Source organism: Panthera pardus, unplaced genomic scaffold, assembly GCF_024362965.1.
Source record: "Panthera pardus isolate Hobbes unplaced genomic scaffold, ASM2436296v1 HiC_scaffold_3, whole genome shotgun sequence".
Taxonomy (NCBI): Eukaryota; Metazoa; Chordata; class Mammalia; order Carnivora; family Felidae; genus Panthera; species Panthera pardus.
In genome coordinates, this window is record NW_026526876.1 from 16,267,501 (window position 1) to 16,283,016 (window position 15,516).

Here is a 15,516-nt window from a genome sequence, read left to right on the forward strand (position 1 = left end):
GCACAGAAAGTTTTCATTTTGATGATGCCCCATTTATCCATTATTTTCTTTGATCTCATGCTTTCGGTGTCCACGGAAGAAACCAGCGCTTTCTGCAGGGTTGTGGAGATCAACTCCTCTGCTTTATTCTAAGGTTGTGACTCTTACATTTAGGTCTTTGATCCATTGTTAGTCAATTTTTGTAGCTGGTGTGAGGTAGGGATCTGACTCCTTTCCTGTGCGTGTGGGCTGGACTCGTCCCAGTGCCGTTTGTTGGAAAGGTTACTGTTTCCCCTGTTGGACTCTCCTGGCATCCCTAACACCAACTGCCCATAAAAGACTTCTAGGGTCTCGGTTCTGTTGCATGCATCTGGATGTCCACCGGATGCTCTCAGTCTTGATTACTGTAGCTCTTGTAGGCAGTGTTGAGCTTGGGAAGTGCATGTCCTCCAACTTTGTTCTTTTTTCTTTTTCTTTTTTGTTTATTTTTGAGAGAGAGACAGAGTGTGAACAGGGGAGGGGCAGAGAGAGAGGGAGACACAGAATCCAAAGCAGGCTCCAGGCTCTGAGCTGTCAGCGCAGAGCCTGATGTGGGGCTCAAACCCACAAACCGTGAGATCATGACCTGAGCCGGAGTCAGTCGCTTAACTGACTGAGCCACCCAGGCGCCCCAACTTTGTTCTTTTTCAAGATTGTCTTGGTTCTTCTTGGCCCCTCACATTTCCCTGGCATAGGGTGAACCAGCTTTCCCATTTCTGCAAGAAAGGTAGCTGGGATTTGGATAGGAATTGCGTTGAATCTAGATCAATTATAGATCAATTTGAGAATTGTCATCTTAACAAGACTGTCTTCTGAACCATCAACACAGGATGCCTTTCATCCACCTAAGTCTTTTTAATTTCTCTCAGTGATGTTTTCTTGTCTGTTTTCAGCATATACGTCTTGCACTTCCTTATAAAATCTAGTCCTAAGTATTTCATTCTTTCTGATGCTCTTGGAAATGAAATTGTAAGCAGAATTGATGTTGTTGTAAATGGAAATCGTTTTTTGAACTTGATTATCGGGTTGCAGTGAATAGTATAGTGGGATGTCAGGATGCATGTTGTGATGTCTATGCGCCTCCAAAGGGAAAACAAAAAGATGTATAATAACCAAAGTAATGAGAGGGGGGACAAAATAATAAAAACTATTTAATTCAGGGGCGCCTGGGTGGCTCAGTTGGTTGAGCATCCGACTTCGACTCAGGTCATGATCTCGCAGTTTGTGAGTTTGAGCCCCACGACAGGCTCTGTGCTGGGAGCCTGGAGCCTGTTTCGGATTCTGTGTCTCCCTCGCTCCCTGCCCCTCCCCCACTCATACTGTCTCTCTTTGTCTCTCAAAAAATGAATAAATGTTAGGAAAAAAATTAAAGAATCCAGAAGGTGGCAAGACAGGAGAAGAAAGGCATTCTGGAAGAGGCGGGATAAATACCAAGCACTAAGTAAGACGATAAACCTAAATCCCAATATAGTAGGGGTTACAGGAACTGGAAGTAGACCGAATGCTCCAGTTCAAAGGCAGAGATGGCTCAACTGAGTTTAAAAAATATTACAGTCCTCGAGCCTCCCCACGGTGGTGGGCGATGGAGGTTTGGCCATTTGTTGCACCACTGCTGGTCCCTCAGGTCCCCAGGGAGAAAGTTCTAGAAGTCCCAGGTGCTGAGGAGACCTGCAGAAGTTCCGTGGCAGTTGGAGCCCCTCAAGGGAAGGGAGCCATTTCCTTTCTGGTCCAGGAAAGCGCCGCTGGCCGGTTCAGCCTGCCTCCGCCTGGCACAAGCATTTGCTCAGCTGGTGAGCCTTTAATTGTGTGAGGGGTGCTCGGACCCCCAAGCTCTGTCCTCGCTGGGTCTGGGCAGGACGTGCAGGTCGCCCACTGCCGCCTCCCTCCCTGCCTTCCCGGGGCCCTCACTCCAGCTGCTCCAGACTGTTCTCTGCCCTGCCTCAGCCCCCAGTCCTGGCTTCTTCCAGTCAAGTCCCAGGGCCCCCGGAAAGCTGGAGCCGCACGGGTCCTAGGTGGTAATAAAACCACAGTGCTCCCCCTGCTCACCTCCTCCCCCCCCCATCACTCCAGTGAACCCTGCCCCTGCAGGAAGATCCACGGGGGCATCTCCTGGATGGGGGTGTGAGCAGCTTCTGAGGGGTCTATGAGGAATCTGTAGTTTGACCCCTTCGTGAGCCTGTGGTGGGTGGTGGGGGGCGGCACGGGAAGGCCAAAGAGCTGGGCAAAAGTTGGGGTACACTATGGCCACAGTCGGGGAGGGGGGTGGAGACCACAATGGACTTGACGCTTCTCCGCACATGGGCTCCACCCCTGCCTCCTTCTGAGCTCCGCCCATGCACTTGGGGTGTGAGGTCTTCCCTGGGACCCTTCAGCCTGACCCTTCTCTGGTCTCATCTGCCCCCCACCGCCACCCCCATCGGACCACCTGGCTCCGATCATCTTCTGCCCTCCCTTCTCACCGGCACCCGTCTCTACCTTTCCCAGCTCTTAGCTCCCTGGTCTCAATTCACCCAAGTGTACCCCACTGGTGTGTGGTCCTAGCCCCTGGAGACAGACCCCCCCCCGGCAGCGCAGGGGCCCCCCCCACCCCTCCCCCGGCCAGCCAGAACAGACAGGGCCCCCAGTCCCTCCCTCCCCCCAGCCCATGCGCCGCTGAAGAGTGTACGTTCACAAGGAACCTTCTCTCGCTGCCTGGTCAGAACAGAGGTTTCCAGTGGCTCCAGAGACGGGACGCCAGGTGTCCCGGCAAACAGAGCTGCGTCGGTGTCTCTGCGCGCCAGAGGGACGACCGCGGTCTAAGGAAGCGTCACGATGACCATCACCCCGGACGTCAGGTTAGAGTATTTAGAGGGAGTCGCCGCCCTCATTCTGAAGTTCAAGCCCGACAAGTGGAGCAAGATGGTGGGAGCCGAGGAGAACCTGGCCTTGTTCACCGAGTTCTTTGAGAAGCCGGACGTGCTGGTTCTGGTTCTGACGCTCAGTCCGGCCGGCATGATCATACCCTGCCTGGGCTTCCCCGCCTCCCTCAAGTCCAAAGGCGTTTACTTCATCAAGAAGAAACCGGGGAACGTCAAGAAGGATACCTACAAAGACCAGCTCATCTATGGGGACATAAGCCCCACCCCTGTGGAGCACCTGATCGCTGTTGTGGAGGAGGTGGGTGCCCCGGGGCGGGCCAGGGGCCAGAGGAAGGACCTCCTGTAGTGGGTGGTCTAGAGCCCTGCCACTCATGGGGTGGCCCACGGGCCACCGTCATCAGCCTCCCTGGGAGCCCACTAGAAATGCAGGAGCCCTGATGCCGAGGCAGACCTGTGTCCTTTTTTTTTTTTTTTAAATGTTTATTTTTGAGAGAGAGAGACGAGCAGGGGAGGCGCAGTGAGGGAGGGAGACGCACAATCCGAAGCAGGCTCCAGCCATCAGCACAGAGCCCGACGCGGGGCGCGAACTCATGAACTGTGAGATCGTGACCTGAGCCGGAGTCGGACGCTCAACCGACCGGGCCCCCCGACAGACCTGCATTCTGACCAGACCGAGAGCCCCCGGCCCGGCACCTCGTTAGGACCTCTGGACAGCCACACCAGCCAGAGTCCGAGTGACGTAGCTTTCTGGCCGTTGCTCTCCTCACGTGTGAGATGAGGACTCGTGGGACCCAAGTGCCAACTCAGGGCTCAGGCCAGCGTCCTTCCATCTGGAGGAGGAGGCTGGCGGGCCCGGAGCTGACAGGCGTCCGCGTCAGTCTGCTCTGGCTGCCACGACAGGGTACCACGGGCCTGGGGGCTGGAAATCCGAGATCCAGGTGTGGGAGGGGTTCCTTCGGGAGCCTCCCTCCTGGTCCTGTAGGTGCCGTCTCCTCCCCGTGTCCTCACCTGGCCGTCCCTCCGTGTCTGTCAGCGTCCAGACCTCTCACAAGGACGCCAGTCACGTTGGATTTGGGCCTCCCACCAGTGTGACCTCATTCTAACTCGATCACCTCTTGAAAGGCCCGTCTCCAAAGACAGCCACACCCCAGGGTGCCGGGGTTGGGGCTTCACGTGAGCCGGGGGGGAGCCCGGCTCTCCCCTCGCGGAGCTGGCTTTGCCGGCGGGCGGCCGTCCTGGGCCCGCGCCCCTCTGCCGGCCGTGCCTCCCCCTGGCGTCGATTCGGGGTCCCCACTCCTCCTGGGCGCCACCGGGTCGGAGGACACACGTGGGCACACGTCCGGGGCCCTTGCCTTCCAGGTGCTCTGCTCTCTGTTAAACCAAAGCGAAAACTTGAGCGGATGGCCCCGGGTGGTCTCGGAGGACATTGTGAGGCAGGTCCACAAGCTGAAGAACGAGATGTTTGTGATGGGGGGCAAGATCAGAGGGATGACGCTGCTGCCCGTCCCGGAGCACCTGGGGAGTCTGGACGGCACTCTGGAGTCCGTGGAGAGGTAGGCGGCTCGGCCCAGGCCACCGGCCGGGTGCGGGAGTAGCCGACCGGTGCCCGGCAGGGTTGGAGCACGGGAGGACGGGGTGCCGGAGACGGCGCCGAGTCCGAGGTCAAAGGCAGGAGGGCGGCGCGGCGGGGGTGGGGGGAGGGGGGACTGGAGCCCCTCCCCCACCACGCACGTGTATGCGTCCAGGCGGCCCGCGGCACCTATAGGGTGTCCCACAGGATATCCAGATCTAGGACGTGGGCACCGAGGGGCGTGCGAGGGGTTTGGGGCAGGCGGAGACCGCGCGTGTAGATAGAGGCCGTGTCGTCCCAGAGGCCCCGGGAGGCACGAGATGTCCCCCCCGCACCTGCCCGACCACCACGTTCAGCGGCCGGTGGGTGAGGCTCTCGGAGCCGCTGCGGGGTGACGGCGTGCTCCATTTACTCGCGTCGCAGGGTGGCCGCTCTTGGGGGGCTCACTGTGCAGGCAGGTCCTCCACACAACCCCCGACACACGCCTTGTGCGGCCCCGATCAGGATGGCACGAGGAGCCCACCTTGGACGTGGTCTCATCCTTGCTCAATCTGGGCCTCTCTGAGCTGGGAGGTCTGGGGACTCCCCCCGCCATCCTCCTGCACCCTCGCCCCCCCCCCCCCCCCCCCGTCCTCCTGCAACCTCGCCTCGCCCCGCCCTCCTGCACCCTCGCCCCCCCCGCCCTCCTGCACCCCTCGCCCCCCCGCCCTCCTGCACCCTCGCCCCCCGTCCTCCTGCACCCTCGCCCCCCGTCCTCCTGCACCCTCGCCCCCCCGTCCTCCTGCACCCTCGCCCCCCCGTCCTCCTGCACCTCGCCCCCCCGTCCTCCTGCACCCTCGCCCCCCCGTCCTCCTGCACCCTCGCCCCCCCGTCCTCCTGCACCCTCGCCCCCCCGTCCTCCTGCACCCTCGCCCCCCGTCCTCCTGCACCCTCGCCCCCCCGTCCTCCTGCACCCTCGCCCCCCCGTCCTCCTGCACCCTCGCCCCCCCCGTCCTCCTGCACCCTCGCCCCCCCGTCCTCCTGCACCTCGCCCCCCCGTCCTCCTGCACCCTCGCCCCCCCGTCCTCCTACACCCTCGCCCCCCCGTCCTCCTACACCCTCGCCCCCCCGTCCTCCTGCACCCTCGCCCCCCACCGTCCTCCTGCACCCTCGCCCCCCGCTGTCCTGCACCCTCGCCCCCCCCGTCCTCCTGCACCCTCGCCCCCCCCCGTCCTCCTGCACCCTCGCCCCCCCCCGTCCTCCTGCACCCTCGACCCCCCCCCGTCCTCCTGCACCCTCGCCCCCCCCGTCCTCCTGCACCCTCGCCCCCCCCGTCCTCCTGCACCCTCGCCCCCCCCCGTCCTCCTGCACCCTCGCCCCCCCCGTCCTCCTGCACCCTCGCCCCCCCCGTCCTCCTGCACCCTCGCCCCCCCGTCCTCCTGCACCCTCGCCCCCCCGTCCTCCTGCACCCTCGCCCCCCCGTCCTCCTGCACCCTCGCCCCCCGTCCTCCTGCACCCTCGCCCCCCGTCCTCCTGCACCCTCGCCCCCCCCCGTCCTCCTGCACCTCGCCCCTCCCCGTCCTCCTGCACCCTCGCCCCCCCCGTCCTGCACCCTCGGCCCCCCCGTCCTGCACCCTCGGCCCCCCCCGTCCTGCACCCTCGCCCCCCCCCGTCCTGCACCCTCGCCCCCCCCGTCCTCCTGCACCCTCGCCCCCCCCGTCCTCCTGCACCCTCGCCCCCCCCGTCCTCCTGCACCCTCGCCCCTCCCCGTCCTGCACCCTCGGCCCCCCCGTCCTGCACCCTCGCCCCCCCCGTCCTCCTGCACCCTCGCCCCCCCCCGTCCTCCTGCACCCTCGCCCCTCCCCGTCCTGCACCCTCGCCCCCCCCGTCCTGCACCCTCGCCCCCCCCGTCCTGCACCCTCGCCCCCCCCGTCCTGCACCCTCGCCCCCCCCGTCCTGCACCCTCGCCCCCCCGTCCTCCTGCACCCTCGCCCCCCCGTCCTCCTGCACCCTCGCCCCCCCGTCCTCCTGCACCCTCGCCCCCCCGTCCTCCTGCACCCTCGCCCCCCCGTCCTCCTGCACCCTCGCCCCCCCGTCCTCCTGCACCCTCGCCCCCCCGTCCTCCTGCACCCTCGCCCCCCCGTCCTCCTGCACCCTCGCCCCCCCGTCCTCCTGCACCCTCGCCCCCCGTCCTCCTGCACCCTCGCCCCCCCGTCCTCCTGCACCCTCGCCCCCCCGTCCTCCTGCACCCTCGCCCCCCCGTCCTCCTGCACCCTCGCCCCCCCGTCCTCCTGCACCCTGGCCCCCCCGTCCTCCTGCACCCTGGCCCCCCCGTCCTCCTGCACCCTGGCCCCCCCGTCCTCCTGCACCCTGGCCCCCCCGTCCTCCTGCACCCTGGCCCCCCCGTCCTCCTGCACCCTGGCCCCCCCGTCCTCCTGCACCCTCGCCCCCCCCGTCCTCCTGCACCCTCGCCCCCCCCGTCCTCCTGCACCCTCGCCCCCCCCGTCCTCCTGCACCCTCGCCCCCCCCGTCCTCCTGCACCCTCGCCCCCCCGTCCCCCTGCACCCTCGCCCCCCCATCCCCCTGCACCCTCGCCCCCCCATCCTCCTGCACCCTTGCCCCCCCATCCTCCTCCCCCTCCGTCCTCCTGCACCCTCGCCCCCCGTCCTCCTCCCCCTCCGTCCTCCTGCACCCTCGCCCCCCGTCCTCCTCCTCCCTCCTCCTCCTCCGTCCTCCTCCCCCCGTCCTCCTCCCCCCGTCCTCCTCCCCCGTCCTCCTCCCCCGTCCTCCTCCCCCCCGTCCTCCTCCCCCCCGTCCTCCTCCCCCTCCGTCCTCCTGCACCCTCGCCCCCCGTCCTCCTCCCCCCCGTCCTCCTCCCCCCCGTCCTCCTCCCCCCCGTCCTCCTCCCCCCCGTCCTCCTCCCCCCCCGTCCTCCTCCCCCCCGTCCTCCTCCCCCCCGTCCTCCTCCCCCCCGTCCTCCTCCCCCCCGTCCTCCTCCCCCCCGTCCTCCTCCCCCCGTCCTCCTCCCCCCCGTCCTCCTCCCCCCCCGTCCTCCTCCCCCCCCGTCCTCCTCCCCCCCCGTCCTCCTCCCCCCCCGTCCTCCTCCCCCCCCGTCCTCCTCCCCCCCGTCCTCCTCCCCCCCCGTCCTCCTCCCCCCCCGTCCTCCTCCCCCCCGTCCTCCTCCCCCCCGTCCTCCTCCCCCCCCGTCCTCCTCCCCCCCCGTCCTCCTCCCCCCCCGTCCTCCTCCCCCCCCGTCCTCCTCCCCCCCCGTCCTCCTCCCCCCCCGTCCTCCTCCCCCCTCCTCCCCCCTCCTCCCCCCTCCTCCCCCCTCCTCCCCCCTCCTCCCCCCTCCTCCCCCCTCCTCCCCCCTCCTCCCCCCTCCTCCCCCACCATCTTCCCGCATCCTCCTCCTCCTCCTCCTCCTCCATCACCCTCTGGGACGTGAGGCAAGATGCCTGGGGCCTGTTGTCTGAGGGCCGCTGGTGGAGGCCGGTGGGAGGGGGGGACGATTCCCGCCCAGAAGGGGCAGAGCTGGTAAAACCCGGCACCTGTGGCTGTGAGAGCGTCTTCCTCCACCTTCTGCTCCGCAGGATGCCCCCCGCCCTGGACAACTCGCTGCTGCACGCCATCGAAACCATCATCATCGATTGGTCCCACCAGACCCGGGACGTGCTGAGCCAAGACTCGGCCCAGGCCCTGCCGGATGGACAGCACCCCCTGCCCCGTGTCGAGTTTGAGTTCTGGGATGCCCGGCTGATGAACCTCAAGTGCATCCATGAGCAGGTGACCGGGCCCGAGCTGCTCGGCAGCCACCGTCTAGCCAGGCGGACTCGTCACCAACGCAGCCCCTCCGTGCGGACCCCCAGGATCCCTGAGGCCCCGCGTGCAGCCCTCCACTCCAGCGGCCGCAGGGTCTAGGGTCCTTTGAGTCAGGGTCCTTTGAGTCAGGGTCCTGAGCCTCTCTCGAAAGGCTCCTTGTGTCCTTTCTCAGCTGAACAGGCCCAAAGTGAACAAAATAGTCGAGATCCTGGAAAAAGCCAGAAGCTGCTACTGGCCGGCCCTGCAAAGCGTGTACACGAACGTCACCGAAGGTGAGCCCAGGGAGCGGTCGGTGCCTTCGGCGAGGGGCTGGGGTGCCTCCCCTCCAGCAGCTTCCTTTGGGGAAGGGTGGTGGGTCTCGAGGAGCAGGTGTCGATGAACAGAGAGCCCTTGCTCTCGTCCCGTGCAGGGCTGAAGGAGGCCAATGACATTGTTCTGTATCTGAAGCCTCTGCGGATCCTTCTGGAAGAGATGGAGCAGACCGACTTCACGGTGGTGTGTCAGCCGGACAGAGGCCACTCTGAGGGGCTGGTCTCGTGTCTTAGGGGGAGGGGGCCCCCCACGCCACGGGGCTTCTTGGCCGGGAAGGGCTGCGCAGTCCTGGGGAGCACCTCTTCCTTCCGCTCTAGGGTCCCGTCCTGGAGGCACACCCACCCGTCTCCCCCCCCCCCACCCCCCGCAGCTCCCCACCGTCATCGCCAAGGTGCTGTTCACGACCGCCTTCATCTGGGCCACCTCCGAGCACGATGACACGCCCTCCCGGATCATCATCATCCTGCAGGAGTTCTGCAACCTGATCATCGAGATGGTAGCCGTGTCCCTCCCTGTCTCTCCGTGTCCCTCCCTGTCTCTCCGTGTCCCCAATGCTGGCGTTCCCGGGCGGTTACACGCACGCAAAGTGGGTGGCACCGGGGTCTATGGGCCCCGGGCTGAGCTTGGGCCCTCTTGGTGGCCACCCAAGAGTCCTCCCAAGACCTGGCCAGCGCCAGCCCAAGCTGCCCCCCACACCTGGAGGGAGGAGGACAGGAAGGGGACCGAGTCCCAGCACCCCAAGACTCGGCCGGGATTGAGGGGTTTTACGCACCTGCCCCGAGATCCTTCCGGATTCCCTTCCTTCCCTGCTTGTCACCAGCCTGCCTCAGCCAGCCACCAGCCTTTGAGTCTGGGCCACCTGCGGGTGGTGCTTGCGGGCCTGGACCCTGCAGCGGGGGGCAGGGCTGTATTTCTGGGTCCCTGCAGGCCCCTGGTCCCGGGGGACCGGAATCTGTGCAGCAGCCCATACACTGCGGGGCTGCAGGGCCGGGCGAAGCAGGCAGCCGGCCGACCGGTTGGGGCAGGAACATAAGGGACGGTTGACGTGTCCCAAGGGGTAGGCCGAGGACCCCGTGCCGGGCTGTTCGTAGCCCGCTGAGCGGCCTGTGGGCAGTGCGCCCGGATGTCCCCCCCCCCGGAGAGCTCGGTCACGACTTGGGAACGCCTTCTCTTCGGCCCAGACGCGCAATTTCCTGAGCCCAGACCTGGTGCTGAAGGGCTTGCAGGGCGAAACAGAGGAGGTTCTGAGCGGCATCTCTCTGTCCGTGGGCGTCCTGAAGGAGCTCTACCACACCTACGACTTCTGCTGTGCGAACATGAGGCTTTTCTTCAAGGTACGGCCTGACGTCAGAGCCGGGTCGGGGGGCGACTCCGCGCGAGCTCCACCTGCACACGTGGGAGTGTCTGGGGCAAGCACGGCCTCCCTTCTCTCTCCCCCCTTGAAGGACAAGGAGCCGGTGCCTTGGGAGTTCCCTTCGTCCCTGGCGTTTTCCAGAATGAACGCCTTCTTCCGTCGCATCCAGACCATTGAGGTACAGGTGACACTTGGTTCAGGCTGCCCTTAACCTTGGCAGAGCTGCGCCTCCCGTCCTTACCCCGCCACCGTCACACAGCCCCCAGCAGGGAGGATGAGAGTCCCGCCCGAGCATCCGCGTCGTGGGGAAACCGAGTCACGGGCCAGCCTCCTCCGCGCCCGGAGCTGTCGGCCAAGAAGAAAAGTGGCCCGTTGTGGCTGCTTCTCCACACCCCACACGTTCTGTCCAGGAGCAGGCTGATGACAAATTAAGCAGGCACAGCCAGGGAGCCGGGAGGCCGTGGGAGAGGGCTAGCGGGGCTAGGCTGGGGCAGGTGTAGACGGACGCAGGACCCCGCACGAGCACTGTCGGATACATGGAGTGACTGAGCAAATGAACGTTTTTAAAGTTTTTTTTTTTTTAATGTTTTTTTAGTTTTGAGAGCGAGCAAGAGAGAGAGAGCAGGGGAGGGGCAGAGAGAGAGGGAGACACAGAATCCGAAACTGGCTCCAGGCTCCGAGCTGTCCGCACAGAGCCCGACGCGGGGCTCGAACCCACGGACCGTGAGATCATGACCTGAGCCGAAGTCGGACGCTTAACCGACTGAGCCACCCAGGCGCCCCTCAGTTTCCTTATTTGTAAAATGGGCTCATAACAGTACCTACTCTGTCCAGTTGATGGGAGACGGCCCCGGCCTCGGCACCGGCTCGGGGGAGTGATCAGTGCCAGGCCCTACGTTGGGCTCCCGAGGCTGCGTGAGATCCTCAAGGAGCCTTGGGGATCTGGACTGGGAAACAGCAGCCTCACACGGAAGCAGCGAGGTCCCGTGAACGGACCGGGTGTGATTACATGCGAAGGTCAAGAGCGAGTGGGGGTTCCAGAAAGGGAGACCCCCGTCAGAGGCCAGAATAGTTGCAAAAGCCTCCAGGAGGAGACAGGGCCGCACCTCAGAGGCGGTAGGATTTACACACAGGCCTCTGTCCCGGCATCCTGGGCGTGAGGGCATCCTTTCAGACCCCCGTCAGGGACGGGCTCGAAGTTGGGGACGGGCTTCCGGGAGGCAGAGGATTGGAAGCTGAGTCAGGACATCAGAAAGTACATGGTGCCTTTCCAACCGCCTCCCCCCACAGCTGAGGAAATGGGGGCCCCGGTAAAGCGTGATCTATGTAGAGGTGCCTTTCGGGCGGTGTGGGGTCCGGACAAGAAGAGCCCAACCTCCTCACGGCTTGGAGGTGACTCTCAGAGTGTTCCGGAAAGCACTTTACAGAACAGAAATGAACAGAGGGCCCCCCACTGCCCTGAGGCCCCCAGGGTTCTTGCCCCCTGGCTCCTTCCTGCTGGATAAGTGGCTCATCCGTTGCGTTTAGTTACGGAGATTACTGGGTGGGGTTTTTTTTTCCCCCCTCCTCCAGGATCTTTATAAAACAGCCATCGAGTTTCTGAAGTTGGAGAAAATCGAGCTCGGGGGAGTGAGAGGGAACATCCTTGGAAGCATGGTCACCCAGATTTACGATGAGGTCTTTGAGCTGGTGAAGGTCTTTGCCGAGTGCAAATATGACCCCTTGGACCCCGGAGATTCGGTAAGTCGGGGGCCTCGGCCGGATCAATGACAGATGCCCCGGATGTGGGAGGCGCAGGGACGGGGTGTGTTAGACGGTCACGTTCTGAAGACGTGCCCACGACAATTTGCGCACCCAGATGGAGCCCCGAATCCTGCCAGCGGGCTCAGGGTCGGGGTCAGAGCGAGTATTCCCCCGCTTTGCATGCCGACTTACCAGGTTGGTGTTCTGATTCAATTGCAGAGTTTTGACGACGATTATGCCAGTTTTGAGACCAAAATTCAAGATCTGGATAGGCGGCTGGCCACCATCTTCTGCCAGGGCTTTGATGACTGCAGCTCCATTGAGTCATGTGCAAAGGTAGGCGTGGGCAGGGGCCTGCCGGCCGCGGTGTGTCCCAGCAACACCCGGGGAGGGGGGGGCGACACCGGGAGCCACCTTGGGGTGACCATCTGGAGAGGAGGGGCTGGCCCAGCCGGGGGCCTCGCTCAGCGTCTCAGAGCTCCTTGGGTAACTCCTGTCGGGTTTTGTCGCCATAGAGTAAGGAAGGAAAGGGAGTAAGGAGCAGGTGACAGTTTGTCCATTTACTGATAGTCACTAAGTGAAGGTGTCCCTTTGTTCTCACTCTATCCGACCCTCCCCCTGCTCAAAAGGACCAAACGTTAGAGTTGCTGTAAAAATAAAACATGCACTTTTTGACCCGCTGAGCTGAATTCACGCCCTCTTCGACATCCAAGGCTCCACGAGTGGCCCCGGCATCATTAACAGGGGCCCGCCGCTGCCCTGTTGGTGCGTGTCTGCCTTCCGTGTACTTTTCTACGATTTCCAGGTGGCGAGCGTTACGTGTTTTTAGCACTTTTGTGCTTAGAAAAAAGGCAAGATGCTATGGAAAAAGAATGTCAAAAAATAGACAGCAGAAAGGCGCTAACCCCCCTGGACAATATCTGTTCAAAAGGGAAGCACGGGGGCGCCTGAGCGGCTCAGTCGGTTGAGCGTCCGACGCTTGATTTCGGCTCAGGTCTTGATGGCAGGGTCGTGGGATCGAGCCCTGCGTCGGGGTCTGTGCTGAGCCTGGAGCCTGCTTGGGATTCTCTCACCCGCCCCCTCACCGTCTCTATGTCTCTCTCTCTCTCTCTGCCTCTCTCTCCCCCACTCACGCTCTCTGTCTCTCTAGACTTGCCTACTCTCGCCCGGCAGGTTAAAAATTTTTTGAACGAAGCCGCCAACATGTAAAAGTTGAGAAGGTTCACGTGAAAGTCCAGACTTTCACCTTCTCTTGGAAAAGGCGATCTGGCCACGCTGGCCTCTACACAGCCCCTCGTAGTAACAAGTGGCTGAAGGGAACGACTGTTCCTCCCTGTGGACAGAACGTGGCGTCCGGTTGGCCCCAGCCCCCACCACTCCTTCCTGCCCTCGCTCACCCCTCTTCGTGCATTTCCGGGGCCTGCCTGGTCCCAACAAAACGATTGAGGGGGGCCTCTGCTGATGCCACGGCCCCTCTGGAGAACGGGCATCGAGCATTCAGATGAGTAAATATACGTATGTACTTGGGGAGGTTTTTTATTTCTGCTTGGTTTTCTGCGTGTTTCTCGACGCGGACACTCTGCGGGTCAGACCTCCTGCTTCCCCTGCTGTGCAGGCTCTAGGCTGCTGCAGGAAGTTCAGTGCCCACAGGGGACGCCCAGTAGTCATTCTAGGATCTTCGGTCCCACGCGCTCGGCTGAACTTGTTACCCACGTTAGCCATCTCCTTGTGCCAGCTCGGAAAAGTCCAGAAGCCTGCGCAGGGTCACGCTGTTAGCCAGCCAGCGGCAGAGCCGGGACCCCAAACCAGCCCGAGCGTGGCCAGACAGGAGGACAGTCGGGGTGGCCCAGGTAGCTCAGGGTGCTGACCATCTTCCTGGATCCTGGATCTCCCCAGCGGAAATGGCCAGGATGTGCCTTTGCCTTCGCCTTCTAGACCTTGTTTTTGCAAACGCAAGGGAATCGGATCTGGAAATGGGATGAGCAAGTTAGTCTTAGTTTCAGTCGGTGCTCCAAGCAGAATATCCGTGAATGCAAATTAACACAGCAGTGGAGGTGCTGTTCCCGTCTCTGGAACATTCTTCCCCCTAGGTAGCTGCCTCAGGCCAGCGCGAGGCCTCCAGGACTTCCCTGCAGACCCGCAGGCCCTCCCTGGTGTCTTCTATTGTGTGTGGGTCTCTGTGCGTTCATTGTCCTCCGGGCCCGAATATCACCTCCCCGAAGGCAGGCGCTTGATTTGGGTACACTCGGAACCCAGCTAGCCGGGCACGACAGCAGGTGCTTTTGGGCTCTCGTCGCCCAGCGAACTGGCTCCGGCCGAGGGAGCGGAGTGGTACTGGGGTCCCAAAGCTCCAAGGGTCCCGAACACAGGTTTCCAGCCAGTCCTGTAACCTGGAAACAGGAGTCTCCCGCCGCACCCCGTGATGGGGTCTCCCAAGCTGGAGGGCAGCGCGGGAGCCGGGCGGGCCCTGTGTCTCCCCTCCTGCAAGGGCAGAGCTGAGAGACGCGCACCTGTGCTCTTGGGGCTCAGGGGCTGGGGCTTTGTGCTGTTCAGTCCAGGGGCCTCAGGGAGCTGGGCTGTTGCAGCCAAACCAACAAGGTCGTCCCCTTCGTGATCGGGAGCCTGCGGTCAGTGCCGCGCTGCGAGGGGCAGGGTGTCCGGGAGGAAGCCCCCTCCCCACCCAGGCACTCGAGGGGGTGGCGGAGGGAGGGGGCCACGAGCCAGAGCACAGAGGTCGTGAACAGGGCACTCTTCTGCCCGGGCCTTTCTCGTCCCCTCTCCTTTCATGGACTTAATCTGGGTTCTGCACGCAAAAAGGAAAGGTTCTCTCCGAAATTTTAACTTCGTGCTCGTGCTAGATTAAAAAGAAAAAGAGAGGGGTGCCTGGGTTGCTCGGTTGGTTAAAGGTCTGACTTAACATCTAGGCTCAGGTCCTGATCTCTCGCTTCGTAGGTTCAGACCTCCCCACGGGCTCTGTGCTGAGGGCTCAGAGCCTGCAGCCTCCTTCGGGTTGTGTCTCCCTCTCTCTCTGCCCCTCCCCTGCTCGTTCTCTCTCTCTCTCTCTCTCTCTCAAAAATAAACATTAAAAAAAGGAAAAGGAGGGAGAAAACGGTGCCTGTAAACCGTCTCCACATCTACCTGCCTTTTCCTCCGCACCTGGGAGCATTTCCTCTCCAGCTTGACAACCCTGAGCCCTAATTAGGACGGGCCCCCGGGGCTCTCTCCGTCCCAGCCCGTGGATTCCCTGCAAGTCCCCAAGCCACCCCGATGCCATCTCTCACACACAGCCAGGAAAGTTCTAGAGCAATTTTCCGCATGATCTCCTGGCAGAAAATAAGATTAGCTTCCTGCCCAGAAGCCAAAACCATGTGAACGCGAAGGGGGGGTGGTGGGAGGGGAACCGGACAGACAAACCGTCAGGAGGGTCGTGAACCAACAAGAGGAACCTGTGTCTTCCAGGGGACACTTGTCACTTTTGTGAGAACTTGCGACAATGGTGACCCCCGGTGGCAGCCCCCCTACCTCGCAGGGAGCTGTGCTTGGAGCCTTACTTTCTCCCAGCGCTCCAGCTACTCTGTCTGGCTTTCTGGGGGCCTGAAGATCTCTCCTTTTTCTGCAGCCAGGTCTCACTGTTGCCCAGAAAGGCCATTTTGGGGACATTGTCATATTTTTCACACCCAAAACTGGGTCGAATCTGAGACTTGGGTCCAGTGCCCCCAGACCCCAAGAGGCTTGGACCTTGTGACCTGAGCACCTTTGATCTCCGTTTACCTCAAGGGCCACTCTCATTGGCCCCAGTCTGGGTCTGGGATGACCTCAGGCCAGCTTAGGAGCTTCCAGAACTTTTCTCTGGGTTCTAGGAA

At 62.9% G+C, this 15,516-nt stretch overlaps 1 protein-coding gene across 1 annotated transcript in view; it reads left to right on the forward strand.

Annotated features, from left to right (window-relative positions):
* Window positions 1-1,611: 1,611 nt before the first annotated feature.
* The window catches only part of DNAH17 (dynein axonemal heavy chain 17), a 104,650-nt gene continuing 90,745 nt past the window's right edge, over window positions 1,612-15,516 (forward strand). Inside the window, 11 exon segments of the mRNA XM_053893210.1 lie at window positions 1,612-1,808; window positions 2,718-3,174; window positions 4,236-4,429; window positions 8,016-8,208; window positions 8,417-8,516; window positions 8,654-8,739; window positions 8,927-9,052; window positions 9,738-9,890; window positions 10,002-10,088; window positions 11,483-11,650; window positions 11,873-11,989. Coding sequence (XP_053749185.1) covers window positions 2,830-3,174; window positions 4,236-4,429; window positions 8,016-8,208; window positions 8,417-8,516; window positions 8,654-8,739; window positions 8,927-9,052; window positions 9,738-9,890; window positions 10,002-10,088; window positions 11,483-11,650; window positions 11,873-11,989 — 1,569 coding nt within the window. The 5' untranslated portion in view covers window positions 1,612-1,808; window positions 2,718-2,829.